Raw genomic sequence first — 22,094 nt, forward strand, 5'->3', positions numbered from 1 at the left:
TGCACTTCTCAACAACAGATTCGGTGACCGATGGATTGGTAGAGGTGGACCAATTCCATGGCCTCCACGCTCTCCTGACCTCAACCCTCTTGACTTTCATTTATGGGGGCATTTGCAAGCTCTTGTCTGCGCAACCCCGGTACCAAATGTAGAGACTCTTCGTGCTCGTATTGTGGATGGCTGTGATACAATACGCCATTCTCCAGGGCTGCATCAGCGCATCAGGGATTCCATGCGATGGAGGGTGGATGCATGTATCCTCACTAATGGAGGACATTTTGAACATTCCCTGTAACAAAGTGTTTGAAGTCACGCTGGTACGTTCTGTTGCTGTGTGTTTCCATTCCATGATTAATGTGATTTGGAGAGAAGTAATAAAATGAGCTCTAACATGGAAAGTAAGCGTTTCCGGACACATGTCCACATAACATATTTTCTTTCTTTGTGTGTGAGGAATGTTTCCTGAAAGTTTGGCCGCACCTTTTTGTAACACCCTGTATATGATTTATTTTTTTATTTTTTTTTTCTCCACATCTTTCCTGCAGCCATTTCACCTTGGCTGCACTACACTTACTGTTTACTTCACTTATAAGTGATTTATGTTGCTATATTCCTGTCTTTTCCTGAACATTTCTGTACTTCCTTCTTTCATCAATCAGTTGAAATATTTCTTCTGTCACCTAAGCTTTCATCACAGTCACGTTCCTTGTACCTATTTCTGTCTGTCTAATTTTTGTACACAGCATCAACATTATAATGAATGTGTATTTACAGTAGTTTATGCTACCTATTCTGATTGACAAAACGTGCAATCAGACTCACTTTTCAGTTTTGTTTTATCCTAAATTGCAAATTTTATTTTTAGGGAGGGAGTCTATGGGATTGATGTATTGAATGGCAACATTCATTTAAATGTCTCTCTTTACCATGTTTTCTGTAACAGTTTGGAAACCCATAACTACCTTTGATTTTAAAAAAGTAAATTATCCTCTAAATTCCATTTTTCTATGTGGCCGTAATTAGCATATATTTTGCATTATGTAAGTTTTGCTTACAAAATTTTCTAATAACATTTTATTTTTCATAAAATTAAGAACTGTTATAATTTTTCACAAAAATCCTTCACAAGGAAAAAAGTACAAGATATTTCTTATTTTAGGAATGTGACATATTTTGTGAATTCAGTGAACACTGTGTGCATTATTTTTATTCAGATGTGTGACTTTTAACTGAAAACGTATCTGAATCGTAATAAAATTTTGTCAGTTTGCGGACAGTGTTTATTAAAAAAAACTTTTAACTGGACTTGTGAAATCCCAGTGTTAGAACATCCTTAGCAAACTTAAAACATGTCTCATCATTCCTCAGTGCTTCAATATTCCACTTCCTTCCAAACTAGTTCATGCAGACAACTCTCTTTAACTTCAATCTACTCTTTATCACTACTAAATTGTGATCTGAGTCTATATCTGCATCTGGCTATAACTTACAATCCAGTATCTGATTTCAGAATCTCTGACCATGATGTAATCTGGCTGGAATCTTCTAGCATCTCCAGGCCTTTTCCAAGTATACCACCTCCTCTTGTGATTATTGAACAGAGGATTTGCTATTACTAGCTAGCATTTATTGTAGAACTCTATTACCCTACATTCTTTTGACCAGAAATCCTTCTTTCAATTTCACTTAATTGACCCCCACTGTATCTAGATTGAGCCTTTGCAGTTCCCTTTTCAAATTTTCTAGCTTTCCTGCTACATTCAGACTCCTGACATTCCATGCACTGACTCATAAAATGTTAGCCCATCATTGGTTATTCTGGCTATTCCACCTTTTTCTCATGGTTACCTCCCCCTTATCAGTCCCCTCCCAGTAGCCTGAATGGGGGATTGATCCAGAATATTTTGCCAATAGAGAGACTGTCATGACAGATTTTCGATTACAGACCACATGTCCTGTGGATACTCTTTGTGTGTCTTTAATGTGTTGGTTTCCATTGTCTTCTGCATCCTCATGCTTTTGACAACTACTCATTCTTCTAACTTTTAGGGGCAATTTCCCATCACAAGGACAAGAGAGTGCCCTGAACTTCTGTTCACCCCTCTGCCCTCTTTGACAAGGTTGTTGGTAGAATGAGGGTGGCTTCTGATGTCAGAGGTGTTTGACCACTATTGCTGATTTTTATTCAAAACTTAAGCAGTGGCTGGTTTTTAATCCCAGACATACAACATTTTGATATTTGGTCAAAGACTTTATCCCTAGACCACAGGTTCTGTCCTGGAGAATCATATGTTACTTTTCATTTTCACTCTGTAGCTATTATTAAACAGATTATTAACTCTAGAAAATTTATAACAAAAGAAATTATTACAAAATGTAGAAAATAGAGCAAACTTGACAAAAAAACTTAGTGTCTCTAAAGGTTTCGTTACTTTGTCTCATGAAACAAATAGTGAAGAGGCTAGGGAAAGAAATCTTCCTCGTAATGTTTTTGTTCTTTCCTGCCTCAGATGGGTTCTCTTGCTCTTGACTGAATACCTGTACATCTCACCTCCATATACTACTTCTCCATTTGTTTTTAAGTATCGAGAAATACAAGTTCCATACACTTGAGATTATGCAGCTTACTCCCTTTTTGTGTTTCTGTCAAGTGTGCCATATTTTCATTGTTTTAGAGTGATTAATCATACTCTATAATATACTGTTGATTTTGCCTTCTTAAGTTAACATTTTTTTAAATATTTTCTTGCTTTCATTAATTTATTTTGAAATTGATTCTTACCGGTACCAGGCTCAGAACAGACTGATAATCTCTTAGCAATTCCACCACCTGTGGCACTTTTTATAGCTCCAATGACAGCTGCCACAAATGATGATTGTGGCTGAATGGACGGCAGCTCCCCATTTGTAGCTTGTGGTGCATTTGAAGTTGGAGGCTGTGGTGGAGTTTTGCCACGACTGTGTTCAGGGCTTGCCTCTACACTGCTTTCACTTTTGCTGTAAGCCTCATTATGAAATATTACATCCTGTAGAATAGAATTATCATTATATGTTGGTGGAATATCAATCACAATTTAAGAAAATCTCTCTTTGCATTTCCATCCATGACATAAAGAAAATGTTATTCAGGTGAAGATAAGAATGCTGATAACCTTGCCACTGTAACCACCAAAATTCACAAACAACAAAAATCAATGCTGGCAGCTTTGCATAAGCAGACAGTGTGCAGTAAAGAGCATGTCAGCTTATAATGCTACCCTGTGTAAGCAAAACTAGTCTGTTTTATTCAATCTTCAACTATGTGGGTATCACTGTGTATGCCATGCAAAAAATAACCATCAAGCAACTTTCTTCATGAAATGTCCCTGTATAAGATACTTTTCTCCCATTGCCTTAATTCAAGGGGATAAAATTCTTCAAAATAAGTGTATAACTTGAATAGAGCTGAATAGTGCTGCTGGCTTATAATTTTCAAGGCATTATGAGCAACATAATAACAAATGCCGTACTAAAGTATGCATTAATGACACTTTAAAAGTAATGAAAGACAGTGGCAACAAAATCATGCCTCTATTAACAAAATTTTTAAAATATTCCTTGGTAGAAAAAAAAAAGGTGAGAAGCATGGATAACTTGTAAATGTAATCCATTAATTTAGTTGATTTCTTTTAGAAATATTTGTAAAATAATCATATGACACTTCTAAAATATCAATTTTGCTTTACAAAAATGAAGACAACTTGCACAGAACACAACACCAACTATACTGTGGATGCTATAACATGGCAGTCGACTACAATTGTAAACAGACGAGAACTGAGACCACCCGATGGGAAGGGAGGCTGGGTGGTTGGTAATTTGCACGTTCTGTGGAACATAATTGCAACCTCTCATTATGTTATGGAATGTGTCAGTTATTCAGTTACAGTATGATTATATAAGGTTCTGGTGGAATGTAAATAATTTAGGAATAAACTCATCAAATAATACAGACCTGGAGTAGTTGACAAGGGCTGGCATAGGAGGATGCCAAGTGGCCCCCTATGGCTCTGCTGCAGATTTGTTAGTGTATCTTATGGGCTGTCTAGAGCAAATATCCTAGCCACCCAAACCCAGTGTCTGGTTCAGTTTCATTGGTGATATCTATTCAACCCAATGTGCCACCTTCCTGAACAGTATCTCCACCTCTCTGATGGTTCTATCCATATTTCTGTCCTCCTTATCATGTCCACTAACAAGCAACAGCAGTTGCATTTTGGTAGCCGTCATTCTTCCCATATCAAAAAAATCACTCCCACATAGTCTGGCCACCCATGGACTCCGTCTGCAATGATGGGAATTTCCATGCCCAATATGCTGAAGGTCTCATTAAGGCCTTCAAGGACAGGCAATATCCCCAAATCAAGTCTATAGACAGATTTCCTACTCCATATCCTCATATGCCCCTAATCCTGCTGAAGAGAAAGAATTTCAATGCAATTTTGGAGCTTACCTCCAGATCCTTCTCAGAAATGTTGTACGTTGCAACAAGTTGGTCAATGAGAGCTTCCAGACGTGAGCCCAGGCCTAGGAGCTGCACCGCTGCACCCGACACAGCTGCGCCCTGCTGCACCAGCAGCTCCTCACTTCGAGCCCCCAGGCCTCCCAGCCTTGCCTGCAGTGCCATGTTCTCCTGCCTGATATAAAACTTCATTTTATTAAGATTTTTCATTAGTTACAGTATTAACTGCTATAACCTAAATCTGAGACTAGCATTCCATTTGTTTTGTTACACTTTCACACATGTAAATGTATAGTCTGAGGTAGTCCTGAGCCTGCATAATACTGCAAAACATGTATCTGTAATGTAAAGTGCACAATGGAGGGTGGAATATAACATGAGTTTTCATGAAAGCAGTGGTACTACACTAAGAATGTGCTTAAAATGTGGACACTTTTGACCATTTGGAATAAATATTTGGTTGACTGTTATGGAGAAATGAAAGTAATTTTATTGTTGACTTCATTTCTATTTTGATACAAAGCATTGAAGTTGTAACCAAGTGTGAAAGGCTCAGGCTGACAAGAGATCCCATGAATTAAGCCGATGAAAATCCAACAGGTATTATTATGTGTGTAGCGTGCAGTACAGTGCACAAATGCACAACTCATTTGATATTTGAAAAAAGTGATCCTTATGTACACTAACTGAATCTGTAACAAAATCAATGATTGGTTGTCTTAAGCATTACTGTTTAGAGTGGCTATTATAATCTTTTTAGAGTTGAAACAGAACAGTATTGTTTACAGTAATTTCCTTAACAGTCTAAAGCTGCAATAACTTCTATCTTAAGTGTAATAATGCCATGTCTCTGGAGGCCACAAAGTGTAAATCTATCCAAGTATTATTTAATTGGATAAGTGCTGCCAATCAATGTACATTTGATTCTGATTTTATTTATTTATTAATCCAACGATCATTTCACAATGATATAGGATTTGTAACTGTAATGCAATTAAAATAAATAGTTCACAATATACATACACATGGAATACTGGTATGAAAATACGTTTTTTTAATGAGGATAGGACAAGTGGTAAGCCGTTTCCTTGCTGAGGGAACCTTCCTGCCAATTGCCAGAAATGATTTAGGGGAACTGCAGAAACCTAAATCGAGATAGACAGACACAGCAAACTCTATCCTCTTCAATATGAGATCAATGTCCTAACAACTGTGCTGCCTCATTTGGTTGGTCCCTAACTGTATCATGTCCTTTGATTTACACACAATTTGACATGTTATACACGAACAGACTTAAGTTGCTTACTTATGTTCCAAAAAGAAAAAGAAAAAAACTGGCATTCATTGAAATTTATATGGGAAAGATATAATGATAAAAGATGCATACAAAAAAATAAAACAGACTGATAAGGTGCCAAAACTTGAGTAAAAAATCTGTGGGGCCAAACACAGCACTCTGAAATGGGCTCAGCGTGTAATGCCATTGAACCAAAATTTCATTTTTAATTAGTTCACTTGGAAAATATGAGGAATGGTGGAGATCAGAAAAACAAATTGCATATAATAAAAAGATAGATTGCTAGCTATCATACAAAGGACACACTGAATCACAGGCAGGCACAACCAAAAGAATGCTATATGCTAAGCTTTTGGCCAAAAGGCATTCTCCTGAAGTATAAAACATATTCACACAAGCACAACTCACACACACACATAACCACCATCTTTGGATGCTAAGGCTAAACTGTGTACTACGACTGTGTGTGATGGGAGAAGCAATCTGTGGGTGGTGGGAGTAAGGAGGAGGCTGGGGTGGGGAGAGGCAGGGATAGCAGGATAAGGGTGGGGTAAGATGTAGTGCTGCTTGTGAAAGCATGCAGGGATGTTCTGGGAGCAGGGTAGGAATGCTAAATACAGTCACGAGATTTGGGGGGGGGGGGGGGGTGGCAAGTGGAATAGGAGTCTTGTAGAGAGGGCAAGAAAAATAATAGTGTGTGTACTGGTTGAACAGAATATTGCATAGATCGGGAATGGGAGCAGGCTGGGGATAGATAGGTGAGAGACAGAGACTAGTGAAGGTTGGAGCCAGGATGTTACGGGAACACAGAATATACTGCAAGGAGAATTCCCACCCATGATATTCTGAAAAGTTAGTGTTGGTAGGAAGGTAGGGAGGATCCAGAGGTGCAGGATCCAGAGGTCAGTCATTGAAGTAAAGCATATGGTGTTGGGCAGTATCTTCAGCAACTGCGTGGGCCAAATGTTTGTCATGGCCACGTAGGACACAGCACAATGGTTGCAGCTTAGTTTGTAAATCACTTGACTGCTTCCAGCAGGGATGGAGTGGTGATGGGCAAGAATGTTGTGTATGTTCAGTGGGCAGTGGGATATTGTTGTGGGTGGGATGGGAAGGATAGCGAGTAGCATATTCTTAATTTCAGGGCACAACACAAGGTAGTTGAAACCCTGGCAGAAAATGAAATTTGGTTGCTTCAGTCCTGGTTGGTACTGAATCACGTGGGGAATGCTCCTTTGTGGCCAGACAGTGGGCATGTGGGAGGTGGTATGTGACTGGAGAGACAAGGCACAGGAGACCTGTTTCTGTACAAGGTTGGGAGGGTAATACTGGTCTGTGAAGGCCTCAGTGAGATTCTTGGTATATTTGGAGAGGGACTGCTCATCTCTATGAATACTGCGACATGAGTGGCTAGGCTATATGGAAGGGACTTCTTTGACTATGGTTGATCATGGTGACCTCTCACATGATTCAGATTCACTTATGATATTTTCGTGATCTGGACCAAGGGTGAGGAGACCCTATCCACATTCCCCCCAGAACCTCATTCACTTCACCTGATCCTGGTGGAAGGTGGTTGTCGGGTAGGAGTCAGTCGGGCATTGGGAAATGTAGTGTTCAATAGCAGCAAGTCCACTGGCATAGGGATGTTATTGTAGAGGTATGTGGCATCAATATTGATGAGCAGGGCACCATTTGGTAAAGGAACAGGAACTGTAGAGGGTCAGTGGAGGAAATGGTTGGTAACGTATATATAGGAGGGTTGATTGTATATAACAGGCTGACGGTGTTGCTCGATGAGAGTAGAGATTCTCTCAGTGGGGCATAGTAACTGGCCACAATGGGGCATCTTGAACAACTATATTGTAACAAAGAATTACTTCTCTTTTGAAGGCATTACCTACAAACGAAAGCATGATACAGCGAGGCACCCATAATGCACCGTCCTGTACCAACCTATTCATGGACCATGTAGAGGAATCCTTCCTAACCACACAGAATCTCAAACCTCTCACCTGATTCAGATTTAATTATTTCCCATAGTTATTGTGATACTTTAAAATTAAGTAAACAACTGCACTTATCTTGATAAGTTTAGAGTAAAAAAATGTAGTCACAGTTTACATTATGTACATTTCAGGTCATACATTTCTGCATATGAAACATTACTAATATGTCAAAATTATTTTTAATGCTGGAAAGAGAGACATGTTTCCTTCCAGTGTTGTGTAAATAAGTGATATGTATTTGAGAATATCGATGATGAAGTTGGCAGTGACATGCCACACGAGACTACTGTTGCCTGCTATGCAGAGCTCCCTTATCTTTCTAATTTTCAGATGATGCTCATACAAGCATAAGATGGAAATGGAAAGACACTGGATGTCATCAGCTGATAATGCTGACTGGATTCTTTTCTCAGTTGATGCTCATTGATTTCTGGAAACTTTGAAACAGGCATAAGAGAAATCTGAAAGTTAAATTCTTGCTATTTGTGAATGAGCAACTGGATGAAGCCCAGAAGGACATGTCAGGATTTTCCTTATTATCATAGGCTACATTTATTTCTTCAAACGCATTGCCTACACCTTGCAGAGTTCACCATCCAATGCTACACCATTGAAGGTGACTCATCTCACTTCAAATCTACCAATGTTTCTTCTGAAGACACCTCAAGCTGAATCATATACTACCTTGTGAAACTGAACAGTTGTGGAAATACTATCTTAGCTTTATTAACTGAAAACCATTAGTTATACAGATACCACATTGAGTAAAGTACCATACTAGGTGTCTTACTAAAAGTAAACTTTTCATAGTGGCATTTTTAATGTCACTCAATCACTTGCACCAACTTATCTTATTGTAATAAATAACTTCCCAGATTAAGAAATAGCAAGTAGAGAATTTGTGTGTTGTTTTGTCAGAGTAATTGATATTAATTTCTCCAAAATCTGGAAACTATATGGAATCATTTGGAAAAACTCATGGAATTTGTGTTCATGTTCAGAAGTTGAGAGGGCTCATGAGGCATTACACTTGAACTATGTTTGATATCTATAGCAAGGTATGGGTGTATCCAGTATTTCTTACCCTTTTCAGTTCTCTCTGTGCTTGAAAAGCTGATAAGCTGCAACAATGTCCTCTTCAGAAGAGCTCATGATTGCAACTTTGGCAGAAATGTGATTTGTGCCGCCTTGTTTTTTGTCATGCTGGTCTAGTAGGAACATGAGTGTCACAAATAAAAGAGTCATAAGTAAAAGCCTTGAACTGCATGACCTTTATTGCAGTGTGTTTTCTTGTATATCATATCACTTCAGTGGAAACCACACCTAACAGTTTTCTGACCTGAATTTCCTATTTGATAAAAAAAATAAATGAAATAAAATATGTGTGGGCAGACTAAAGGGATGATGCAAATAAAATTATCATAGAATTGATAGAATATGAAGTTGATGGCATATCACCACAGTGACAGTGATGATGATAAAAAGACCAAAAGAGTTAAGAATCTTGATGGACTATTATGATCTTGCTATCTTTTTGAGGAACATACCTGCGCTGCTCACTGATTCTTACTAGGTGCTTGCACTCTTCCTGTGACTGTTGCAAGCCTGCACTCAGTCTGCTAATCTGAAACATGTAAATGAAGTTTTATCACTACTACTGCCATGAAGACAAATTCAGTTATAGGAACTTGTCTTACAATATCTTCAATCATGAACAGTGTGTTTTGTGTAATAGTCCAATGACTGGAAATGTGCTTTAGCACAACTTGAGCACCTACATTTCCTTCAAATTATTTTGACCAATCAGCACACTGTTAAATTATTCATCAGCCTGCAAAGAAGTACACTAAGATCTTTCACAAGGAACATAGGTATTTATCAGTAAGAAAGCAAGTAAATGTCCACATCTTCAATACATACAAAATGTATATTCTTACACAGATGCAGTACATCTGAATATGCATGAACAGCAATAGCCAAACAGAACAACTCTGATACAGAACTGATGACATGTTACTGATAGAATAATCTGTAGTTTGTAAGGTATGTTGCTGAGCATCGTTATTAGCAATGGCCCAGAAATCTTAGAGATACACACAGTTCTCTCATCACCATCAATAATGTCTGTTTTACATTGACATTTACAAGAAAACTAGTGATAATTTACATTATTTGTGTAACTTAGAATTATCTCTCAATACAGTATGAAGAAAGAATAACATACATAAATAACTAGGTGGGTAAGCAGCAGAAGTAATATAATTCTAAGATTGTTCCTATGGCAAAAATGTCATAAGTTATCATTTTCTTGAAACATTTCAGCTATGTGGAATTAATAGAAACACAATGCAGCATGTTTCATTCATTGCTATGTTTCATCCTCATAGCCTTGACATTAGTGTCATTTGTTTCCCAAAGCAGTTAGCATATTTTATTTGAAAATTTCAGAATGCAACTGTGTTAACTTTGGGCTTTGGTGAAATTGGTCAGATATTCTGAAACACTCCTCTTTAATCTCACAATTTACATAGAATTCATTGGACTGAAGGAACAAATTTAAATATTTCATTACACAGATAGTGCTCCACCCAATTATTTTTACAATCAGGGACTAATCTGTTGGTATTTTGCCTATTTTTGACTTTCAAATAAACCAATGGTAGTGGCCATGTGGTTAAGACAAGAGTCTCATATTTAGGAACTGCCCTGTTCAACTGCCTACCACATTAAGCTCATTTTCATTCACATGAATTATCTACATGATTTCAAGAGAAGTAAGGTAATTTGACTGTCCACTTTATTTGACTAGCAATCTACATTACTAAGCTGTTACATTCATGGTTCATGATATGATGCATTCAAAATACTGTCATCATTTACTCATTAACAGGTTAAAGGTTTAAATATTACAGTTAGAAACTGTGTGTATGTCTTGCGATAGAGCAATTCGCAATGCACAAATGCCCAGACTGTATTCATCCAAAATCTGAGAATGAAAGAATTTAGTGGAAAACTTTACTTTTAAAATAATTTTGCTCACTGACACCCCACCCCCCTCCCCCCTCAACACTCACAATGAAAGGAAAAAAGTTTAATGGTTACAACATTTTTGCCCTTCATGCAGTAAAATTGCTGCATCAAGCATAACATTTTAATTTATTTCTCTATTTGTTAACACATTTACAGATAGTATCCATGTATACCACTGAATGTACATGCAAAATTGTTTCATTGTACGACACATTCTTCAGGAGATATGATGTCATAAGCATTGAGATGTCTGAAAAACTAGTTTTTGCTTAAATGGAGTGCAAATTACCCAGACTAAACTCATCCAGTCTTTAATAATGAGAGCATTTAGCAACTAACAACAACTTTAAAAATAATTTCCAATGTTTTCTAAGCGTTTTCTCACATACATGCTTGTGGGAGCTCATATATTATGTATTAGCCTCATAAAATAACTGCCCAGTTATTTAAGGGATAACGTTTTATTTGTACTCACATATGACAAAACAGAAATGAGAGTAAATACCGTAACCATGCTGACCATTGCAAAGTTAAATTTATGGGTTCACCACTCATTGTGACAAAGTGAATTAGTGATGTTGCCACATCAGTCTCCATTTTCTTGAAAGGGGGTGCTCCTGGTATATAGGAGAACTTGCACTTGGTTTGTCTCTCTGTTCCCATGAGAACTACTGGTGCAGGCAAGGGTTGCTCCAGTTCTACTGTTGTCACATTGGCATCCTTCTTGTACTGGAAGTGCAGTGAAACTGTTTGCCTAAACATCAGCCTCCATGTCAGACTGTGATGTTGTAGGCTGACTAAGGAGGGTACCCTATTGGTTAAAGCAAGTTTGAGCTGCTCAGTTGAGACTCTCTCTTGTTTGCTGTCCTTTTCAATTCTGAAATTGTGATGTCATCTTGCATGTTTCTGCAGGGTCCTGAGTATAAGGAAATAAGCAGTTGGTGCATTATATCATGCCTAAGCCACACGTGGAATTTTTTGTTCTTTTTTTTCTCTTTCAGGTCTTTGTGCATGAACACCCTCTAGCCACAGTGTCTGACAGGGTTGGTAGGTTTAAGGTTCCTCACTCTGGTGCCAAGTTTGTGAACTGTGTACATAGCTCAGCATCAATCAGCTGTGCAGATAATGGCACGTTTAATTGAGGTCTGTTCTGACAAAACTCAACAACTATAAAATTTGCAAAAATGAGTTACATATATGTTTGTGTACTTCTAAATGAGACAGATCCTTTGCTGTTTGCCAAATGTGAGCAGCTACCACTTGCAGTAGATATTTATTGTTAGTTTTCAATAAAGTAGACCACTACTTCCCAATCAGGGATGCCTCGTGATAGGGTACTTGGTACCACTGACATAACCTTAACATCACATTATCATGAGGTTCTGAGCCACAATGGTACCTGTATGGATAAATAGTTTCATGGACATTGATCGATCAGTTGTAAGAAAACCAAGAACCCATTTTGTGAAAATAGTTTTTAAAAAATCTAAAGAGATTTTTTGATATTTTCATCAGAAGCCCTAGAGTTCAACAGGTATGCCCTAGAGCATGGTGATGAATATGACAATGGGAATAATGAAGTACAGTACATTAATGAACAAATTTATTAAATTAATATTTGTTCAGTATGTTAAAATAAACTACAAAATTACTGCTATAAAATAAATAACCTGCAGACATTCAGCTTTGTAAAAAAAATCACAATCTTCACAATTTTTACTATGCAGCTGGAAGCTAATAGAAACATTTTCCACCACTGCATTACGTGTCTACAGTTTATTTAGGCAATGTAATTTTGTAAGACATCAGCAATTTATATTGTTCAAACAAGTCAGTAAAATGTGTTTTCTGAAAGTTTTATTTTTTGTAGCTGAAGAGGTTTGTGAAAATGGTCCTCAGTTCTCCTGGAACCCTCAGCTGCTTGTCGTAGGCCAATTATGGAGGAGGAGAGCATTGAATGTCCCCATTCACTGTCATCATTAATCCCTGTAGAACTAGAGGGCTTCAGACCGCAAGATGAGCTACTCATTAGGGCAGTTTCAAGTGTGCAGTGAAACCGTTCTACCATTCTGCTGCTGGCAGTATAGCAGATTACACTGCAGAGGAGATTGCAGCTGCTCGGTAGTAAAAATTTGTTAAAAAGTTGTTTTGCAAACTGCCTTCTGTGACCTGTAGTTATGTCTTTTGGTAAGCCAAATATGGGAAACTGTGAGAGCACTCTGCTCTTGCAACCAATTCAGTAGATACATCTTGTATTATGAAGACTTCTGGCCAGCTGGTAAAATGGTAAATAATGAGAAGCAAATGACATTTTCCTGCAGAGTATGGTCCCGTGATGTCTACATGTAAACGCAAAAATCTTGCCAATGGTATCAGGAACTGGGCAATAAGTGTGAAGATGTGTGTATCTGGTTATGTTGGCATGTCAGGTGCGCACATGCCAATATGCAACAATCTTTTTGCACGCCAGGTGACATGACTTCACCAGAGACTAACTTGGCTGTCTCAGATTCCTGGGTGTGCTAGGTTATGTAGTGACTCAAAAATTTCTCAATAATATTGTTCTCGTATTTAGGGTTATTTCTCCCCTTTCACTTCTTCACACCAAATTCCATCAGGAACGTTTGGGGCAGGTACACATTTGAGCTGCAATGCTGTTTGCTGCTACTACATATGATGGCACAAGTTAGGATCTTCTTGTTGCTTTGATGCCAACTCTGACCAGTGAACTTTTGTGCTGGTGTTTTGAGATAGCCTAGGCAATCTGCAACCAGGCTGTCTTTTCATTCTATGTGATGCACATCAGTTGTGAACTGTGCAATATACTCAACCTGCCTGCACTAATGTGGTGAACTGAAGAGGTCTGTGTCCACTGAAAGATGACCACTAGCAGTTTGTGATTCATAAAAATTTCAAAAGGTCTCTCTTCAACACATGGGTAGAAATGTTTGATAGTGAAGTAAATAGCACGTAACTCGCAGTCAACGGTACTAAGTTTTTGTTGCTGTTGAGTCTAGTTCTTAGAGAAAATTGCCAACACCCTTTTTTGCAGTGCTGCTCCCACTGCTATCTGGCTTGCATCTACCGTAAGTGCCATAGGGGACTCCATCTTGGGTGTCCCAGCAGTGTTGCATGCAATGGATGTTTCTTTAGGTCTTGAAAAGCTGTTTCCACATCTGGAGTTAATGGTATTTTATGATTTCCTATAATATTTTTGGTGGTGAATAATGATGTAAGTGACTCTTGTATGGCATCTATTTTAGGCAAGTGACATTGGTAGAAGTTCAACCTGCCTAAAACTCTATGAAGCTCACTGTAAGTTGTGGCGTTGTACTGCTTCAACTCACTTGGGCAATGGTGACAGGCCTGCAGTGGAGACCTAGTATCCCAGGAATTTAACCTCATGTTTTCCCAATGTACACTTTGTTTTGTTAATAATTGTGTCCTATTCTCTCAAAAAAGCTGTCACAGGTGTTCAATATGCTGTTCTACTGATGTAGCAAATACTAAAAAATCCTCTTATAGCAAAATGAGATCAGTAATTCTCAAAGCATCACAAGCAAGAACCATTGCCAAGTTAGGGTGGCATTTCCGAGGCCATCTGTCCATGAGCATCCCCACTCTAAACCCATTTTGCTCCTCCAGTTCTCCTATTTGTGCTTCTATTTGATGTAAGCAGTCTACAAAGAAAATTGCACACAATACACTTGTGGGACCTGTATTGAACATATACAGGGTGTTACAAAAAGGTACAGCCAAACTTTCAGGAAACATTCCTCACACACAAAGAAAGAAAATATGTTATGTAGACATGTGTCCGGAAATGCTTACTTTCCATGTTAGAGCTCATTTTATTACTTCTCTTCAAATCACATTAATCATGGAATGGAAACACACAACAACAGAATGTACCAGCATGACTTCAAACACTTTGTTACAGGAAATGTTCAAAATGTCCTCCATTAGTGAGGATACATGCATCCACCCCCCGTTGCATGGAATCCCTGATGCGCTGATGCAGCCCTGGAGAATGGCGTATTGTATCACAGCCGTCCACAATATGAGCACGAAGAGTCTCTGCATTTGGTACCGGGGTTGTGCGGACAAGAGCTTTCAAATGCCCCCATAAATGAAAGTCAAGAGGGTTGAGGTCAGGAGAGCGTGGAGGCCATGGAATTCGGTCACCGAATTTGTTGTTGAGAAGCGTACGAACACTTCGACTGAAATATGCAGGAGCTCCATCGTGCATGAACCGCATGTTGTGCCGTACTTGTAAAGGCACATATTGTAGCAGCACAGGTAGAGTATCCCATATGAAATCATGATAAGGTGCTCCATTGAGCGTAGGTGGAAGAACATGGGGCCCAATCAAGACATCACCAACAATGCCTGCCCAAACGTTCACAGAAAATCTGTGTTGATGACGTGATTGCACAATTGCGTGCGGATTCTCATCAGCCCACACATGTTGATTGTGAAAATTTACAATTTCATCACATTGGAATGAAGCCTCATCTGTAAAGAGAACATTTGCACTGAAATGAGGATTGACACATTGTTGGATGAACCATTCACAGAAGTGTACCCGTGGAGGCCAATCAGCCGCTGATAGTGCCTGCACACGCTGTACATGGTACGGAAACAACTGGTTCTCCCATAGCACTCTCCATACAGTGACGTGGTCAACGTTACCTTGTACAGCAGCAACTTCTCTGACACTGACATTAGGGTTATCGCCAACTGCAAGAAGAATTGCCTCGTCCATTGCAGGTGTCCTCGTCGTTCTAGGTCTTCCCCAGTCGCGAGTCATAGGCTGGAATGTTCCGTGCTCCCTAAGGCGCTGATCAATTGCTTCGAACGTCTTCCTGTCGGGACACCTTCGTTCTGGAAATCTGTCTCAATACAAACGTACCATGCCACGGCTATTGCCCCATGCTAATCCATACATCAAATGGGCATCTGCTAACTCCGCATTTGTAAACATTGCACTGACTGCAAAACCACATTCGTGATGAACACTAACCTGTTGATGCTACGTACTGATGTGCTTGATGCTAGTACTGTAGAGCAATGAGTCGCATGTCAACACAAGCTCCGAAGTCAACATTACCTTCCTTCAATTGGGCCAACTGGTGGTGAATCGAGGAAGTACAGTACATACTGACGAAACTAAAATTAGCTCTAACATGGAAATTAAGCGTTTCTGGACACATGTCCACATAACATATTTTCTTTATTTGTGTGTGAGGAATGTTTCCTGAAAGTTTGGCCATACCTTTTTGTAACACCCTGTATAAAGAAGAGCACAAATCATCACGGGTCTTGAAACATGCCACAAATTTCCTGTAATGAGAAGTTGTCTATATGTGCTGTGCCAGAGTCCTGCCGAAAGGTCACAAAAGCACAGTCTCTCAAAGTAAATTGGCCAAAGAAAGACTGAAAAGTATTTTCCACATATGTACCTCACTGTTCATTGTTCCTGAAAAAATAGGGCATATTATTCTCCCACCACTAATAGCACACCACACTCCTATTTTATCATGCAGGGATTCCTCATGTATTACATTAGGCTTCACAGAGCTCCAGTAATAGTTATTTTGTGAATTAACATATCCAGTTACGGGGAAATGTGGAGATCTGAAAAGAAAGCTAGATGAGGATCAATTTCATGTCACACACCCTATTCAGAATCCATTCACCAAACTGTAATCTTTTTGCAGAGTCAACTGGTTTAAGTTCTTGCACTGCAATTATTTTATAGGGCTCTAACTTTAGTAACATTTCAGCCATTTGAACAGAGTCACAGGTGATTCCCATTTGCTGAGAAATATGCTGATCTGATTTTCTAGGAGACCTTCTGAGAACACGCTCAATGTTATCTAGAGTTTCTTCTGTGAGTACTTTATGTGGTTGTCTATGGTTCCTGTCATGAACACTTCCCATTTCAGGAAATTCATTTATCTGTCGATGACTCATACTCTGATTAGCGACTTGAAGATCAGGAAATTCCTCTTAAAATGATCTCCTTATGGCACATGCTGGTTCTATACACACGTAGGAATCATTCACGCACTCTTTGGCAACTAGAATACTTCTATTTCACCATTTCAATTGAAACACTTTCACCCAACACACTGTATTCTGTCACCTAACAGATACATGCTACCTGTGCAATGATTCTACACAAACAAAGGCCTCACAGCAGAGGTGAAATATACTCCCTGCTGGCTGCTAGTGGGGCACTAAAATGCCCACCAGGTAGTTGCATTAAGGCTTGATCACCCTGTACTACCAGTCCAATACATGTTGCCCATAGAGGTCACAAAGACATGGCCAGGCTAATTACAGCATGCACAGAGGCATTTAAGCAATCATTCTTTCCACTATCCATGTATTAATGGAGCAGGAAAAAGTCCTATTTACTAGTACAGTGGGAAGTACCATCTGCCATGTGCTTCACAGTGGTTTGCAAAGCATAGACGTAGAATATGGTCACTGATGAGAACTTTAAATGAAAATTCCAATGATTGATCTACTGAAAATATTAACAGTTCATGCAGCATGTGTAATTTAGCATAGTGTCTACCACATACTGTTTCAACAACACTGCACAGCTCATTGTTACAAGTATTGCAGCCATAATATTGTACTTCAGTTTCTACCATAACACTTCCAGTTCAATTCAACAGACAGTAAGAGTAATTTTTGGTGCTCATAGATAGAGTATCTACAGAGGTCACTTTGAATGGCTGACAATACATAAGACATCAATCTGCCATACTTGTTCTCTCATGAGTTCAAGTGTTTAAACGAATTTTACTTTAAATAAACAGTACACTTCTTTAAATCATGTAAAGGGAAAAGATGGTGTTAAATCATTCAAATATGAATGGAGAACACTGCTATGAAATTTTCATTTGTCATGCAATGATATCAAACTACTCCAACATATGAAAAATACTTCAAAAATATTAAAAGTGTTTGGCTCTAAAAACCGTTAATTTTTAAAAAAATTAGCCCACTTTGTTTATTTTTCGATTGCTTTTGAAAACTGGCATACAAACACAGTATGTATATATGTATGTATGTATCTGCACAATTTATATCTGTGTTACTTAAGAATCACACACCTCATTTTCTGCTTCACGGAGGGCTTCAGCAAGTGTTGATTTTTCAGCCTGAAGGAATTCTTGAAGCTCCATAGATTCAGCCTCCTGATCTTGTTGTTGTTGCAATAACATCTTTTGTGCTGCCAGGCTCTTGTCCAGATCCTGAAGAAATGGAATGCAGTCAATATTGCTCTTCTTTATTCTAGTCTTACCACAAATTACAATAAGCATGAAATGTCTTGAGTCCCCTTATTCCTACCAGTCACCAATTTCTACTAATAAATAATATGTTGGTGTCATTTCATAATAAATTTATGATAAAGGATGAATTAATTTTCCAGGTTAATGTAAAAGTAGTTCAAAACTCAAACTTTCATATTTAGCTACCCGCATCTGGGAAACAAAGACACGTCTACTAATAGCCAAAGACAAACAAGGTGCAATTATTGTACTGCTCATGAGAGAATTTAATCTCTCAACAAACACATGAATGTACCTCAGAGTCACAAACACTCATTTAGAAGGAACATGATTTTTATGGCCTTCATTTATTTGTTTACACTTTTCTATTAGCCAGACTAATGACATTTACAACCCTTATCAGATAATGGGATTAACACTGTAGCAAAATATAAATGGGGTGAGATCCAGCTGTTAATAGTCTTCCGTACTTGTATACCACAGTGCTCTCCTATTGTGCATTCTGCTGCATATGAATACTTTACAAAGCCAGCATCAATGTGTTTTCTCCAGACAACCATTTACAAAAATTAATAGGCACCTTAAAATTATTGTAGAAGAGACTAAATAATTCTAGATCTAAACTCTGTTGATTAATTACTTGCTCCATTGATCACATTCAAAATTAAGGTTATGATATGGAATGTGGCAACAGAATGTGTGTGTGTGTGTGTGTGTGTGTGTGTGTGTGTGTGTGTGTGTGTGTGTGTGTGTGTGTGTCAAACAGTTTCATAGCTGCATATTTCATCTCATTCTGTGCCATAGATAGATTCTTTAAAGGGTAACACAGATCATTTTTCCTTCTGCTGTTGTGTTTGTGAATATCTCTGTCAATTTCAAACTCAGATGGATTACTGACAACAAATTTCATGCATGAATTAATAAACTGTGGGGCTGTGGTTAATATACCCAGCACTTACAGAGATGCTTGAGTGAACCCCAATTCTAATTACTTTCTTTCTTGCAATGAATACCTTTTGTATAAGTATCATCCTATAACACATCAGTGAATAGAAATGTGCAAAATATGCTAACTTCCTGACTTCCATGTCCCTAAAAAGGGCAGTTATTCTTATGGCAAAAGCAAACAAATTCATACTATTAGCAGGTCTGATATATGGTTTTTTCACTTTACATTTTCAGCAATATGTACACCAAAGAACTTAGAAGTTCCTATACTAGGTTAACTGGAGATGGGATATTTTTACTATACAAAACTGGATAATTTTTAAAGCTAGCCCATCTGTGCAAACAGGGCTAATTCTGCCTCTTGAGGCAAATAAAATGGTAGGTCATTAAGACAGAGCAAGAACAGTAGTGGACCAGTGACCAAACCTTGTGGGATTTCCATTGTTATTTCTACCAATGCAGATGATTTTATTCCCTCTTTGTACTACTCAAACAGCCTAGGGAAACTTACTGCATTCTGTTTCTTAAATGAGAAATAAACAAAGGATGAGCTGAACTATGTATTCCATAAAAACTTAAATTCATTAATGCAATATTATGACTGACACAATAAAATGTCTTTGGTGAGTCACAGAAGACCCAAATAGTGATATTTTATCATTTAAATATTTTATTATGTACTCAGTAAATGTATAAATAGCTGAGTCAGTAGAGTGGCCCTTTTGAAATCCAAACTATGAGTGGGTAAGTACCATATTACTACACTGGTGGGTGGCAACACTGGAACACATTCCCTTCTCAAAAATTTGAAAAAAGGATGTAAGGAGTGATACTGGATAACAGTTATTGACATATATGGAGTCACCTTTCTTGTAGAGTGGCCTAAAAATGGCATATTTCAATCTATCCAGGAAAATGGACTTTAATTATGGGACAAAACCATAATGTACTATAAGGTGACAATTTTTAGTGCCTTGTTGGAGATATCATCCATCCTATGTGAAAATTGCAATGTAATGAAGTGATTATAACATGTTGATGTTATAATCACTTGTTATAACAACAACAACAACAATGACCTGCAGTGATACAAGAAGAAGTTAACAGTAGGGAGTAATAAAGCAAAAGATAATAAATCAATGTAATGTGTATATAAATAGTGTTTGTTGAAGATTCTACTTTCTGTGATACTAAATTGTGCCACTGAATCTAAGATTTGACATACACAGCAAGAGTCCACATAGCTTTCTTCCAATGCTAAATCTGAATCTGTGATGCCTTGGACACTAGCATGCCAAAAAGGAACATTATAGTGACAGCAATGAAAAGTTTTCAAGTTTCCAGGCAGGTGGCAGTTTTAAAACACTATAACTTCTGGCAAAGATGATGAGGATGTAGCAACTCAGGTATGGCCAGGTGGGGATATGACATGGATCCATACATTAGACCTCACTATTTTGTTTACACTATGTATGCACAATGTCATGTACCAAACATCCTAACATAACACAGCTCTAGTCCTCAGTAAACCGGCAGAGAGAATCGTAGGGTATGAGTCATCAGTTTGACATTTCATAACTATGACAGAGGCAGCAGATCGCAATAAGGGCTACTTCAAAGCAGCAAATTGTATGCCATGACTTGGTCATGCAGCTGTTTCAGTCATTCTGGAGGGAACAGATGTTGTGAAGGTGGCTTCTGGTGTGTAACAAGTTGCCCACTGGATGTTGGAGAAACTGTGCTACTACTGTAACATCTTGTCAGTGCAATAACATTTTTCTCCAGGAAGTGCAAATGCTGCAGGACGATTATGTTGAGGATGATGTCATATCTGGTATGTGCACCTTGGGTAACACCTGTGGTTCAGTGTGTGTGCTGTGGGGCACACAACAAGGTGGCAAAGTGTGCACAGCCCTAGGAACTTGTGTGCGGAAGAGCTGAAACACTGGTGGAAACAGCTCAGACATGTGGTGCCTGGTAGGAGATCAGTGTCCACCATGCAACACGTTGTTATGTCATCTGACACCAGCTGTAGGAAAATGTCATCCCCTCACGAGATGGTAATCAGATCAAATTGCATAGTATCATTGTTATTCAGATGAAGGCATGACTTCACAGCTGACTGCCATGGCAGGGAGGGGATGCTGGCTTCTTCAGCAGCATTTGGGCGGAGCCATGATACATCAACCAGCTTGAATGGCATGGTGACAAGGACGTCATGATTGATGATGTTTGGATGCATTTGTGTGAGTTCAAATTCTTGCCATCACAAGAGGCAAGTGGAGGTTGTGACGAAGCTAGATGGCTGTCACTGTTGACAGTGTCAATGACACACTATCAATTGTTCACAATAGTAGGGCAAAAAGTAGCATTTGAGCACTTTTAAACCGATTAGAAGGCACAATCGTGAAAATGTTTACTGTCCAAACACAGTGCGGTCAAAACAAAAGCATCAATAAGAGCACACTGTCTAACTAGTTGGATAGCATGTCTACATCTGGAACTGTACTGACACTTCATACCTGAATTTCAGCCCCATGGAGAGTGTTGAAAGCACTGTTGCGAAGAGCAAAACATATCAGCTATATACTCCATATCTAAATGAGCCATTTCTTGCACACGAATGGAGGGTGAGATACTGCAGATGCACCATGTGGTCGGTACACTACACAACTGTGTTATTGTTTCAGGTTTGAACACAGTTTGTTGCATTGTACATGAATGTTCTATACTGTAGCATGGTATGTAAAACAAGGATGCAGGAAATTTACTGTCAATTCATGTGAATGCAAAGAGGCAGAATATGATTATGCCTGCATTGTCACTGCGCGGTAACCAGTTTGGTAGTAAAGTGAGGAAATAGGACCCAGTGCAGGAGTCATGGGTCACCAATGTGGGAACTCAGGTACAGAGGGTCCAATAAGATATGAAATAAATCCACTCATTAGAGTTCACTACCTTATGTATCGTAAATCAGCACCACTCAATAGTCAGAGATG

At 38.6% G+C, this 22,094-nt stretch overlaps 1 protein-coding gene across 1 annotated transcript in view; it reads right to left on the reverse strand.

The window, feature by feature from the left end:
* The window catches only part of LOC124775849, a 116,149-nt gene that overhangs the window by 46,180 nt on the left and 47,875 nt on the right, over positions 1 to 22,094 (reverse strand). The window contains exons 8-11 of the mRNA XM_047250687.1: positions 17,968 to 18,108; positions 9,355 to 9,431; positions 4,493 to 4,676; positions 2,783 to 3,026 (exon numbers count right to left, since the gene is read on the reverse strand). Of these exons, the coding sequence (XP_047106643.1) occupies positions 2,783 to 3,026; positions 4,493 to 4,676; positions 9,355 to 9,431; positions 17,968 to 18,108 (646 nt within the window). The remainder of the gene's footprint in view (positions 1 to 2,782; positions 3,027 to 4,492; positions 4,677 to 9,354; positions 9,432 to 17,967; positions 18,109 to 22,094) is intronic.

Source organism: Schistocerca piceifrons, chromosome 1 (assembly GCF_021461385.2).
Source record: "Schistocerca piceifrons isolate TAMUIC-IGC-003096 chromosome 1, iqSchPice1.1, whole genome shotgun sequence".
NCBI lineage: Eukaryota > Metazoa > Arthropoda > Insecta > Orthoptera > Acrididae > Schistocerca > Schistocerca piceifrons.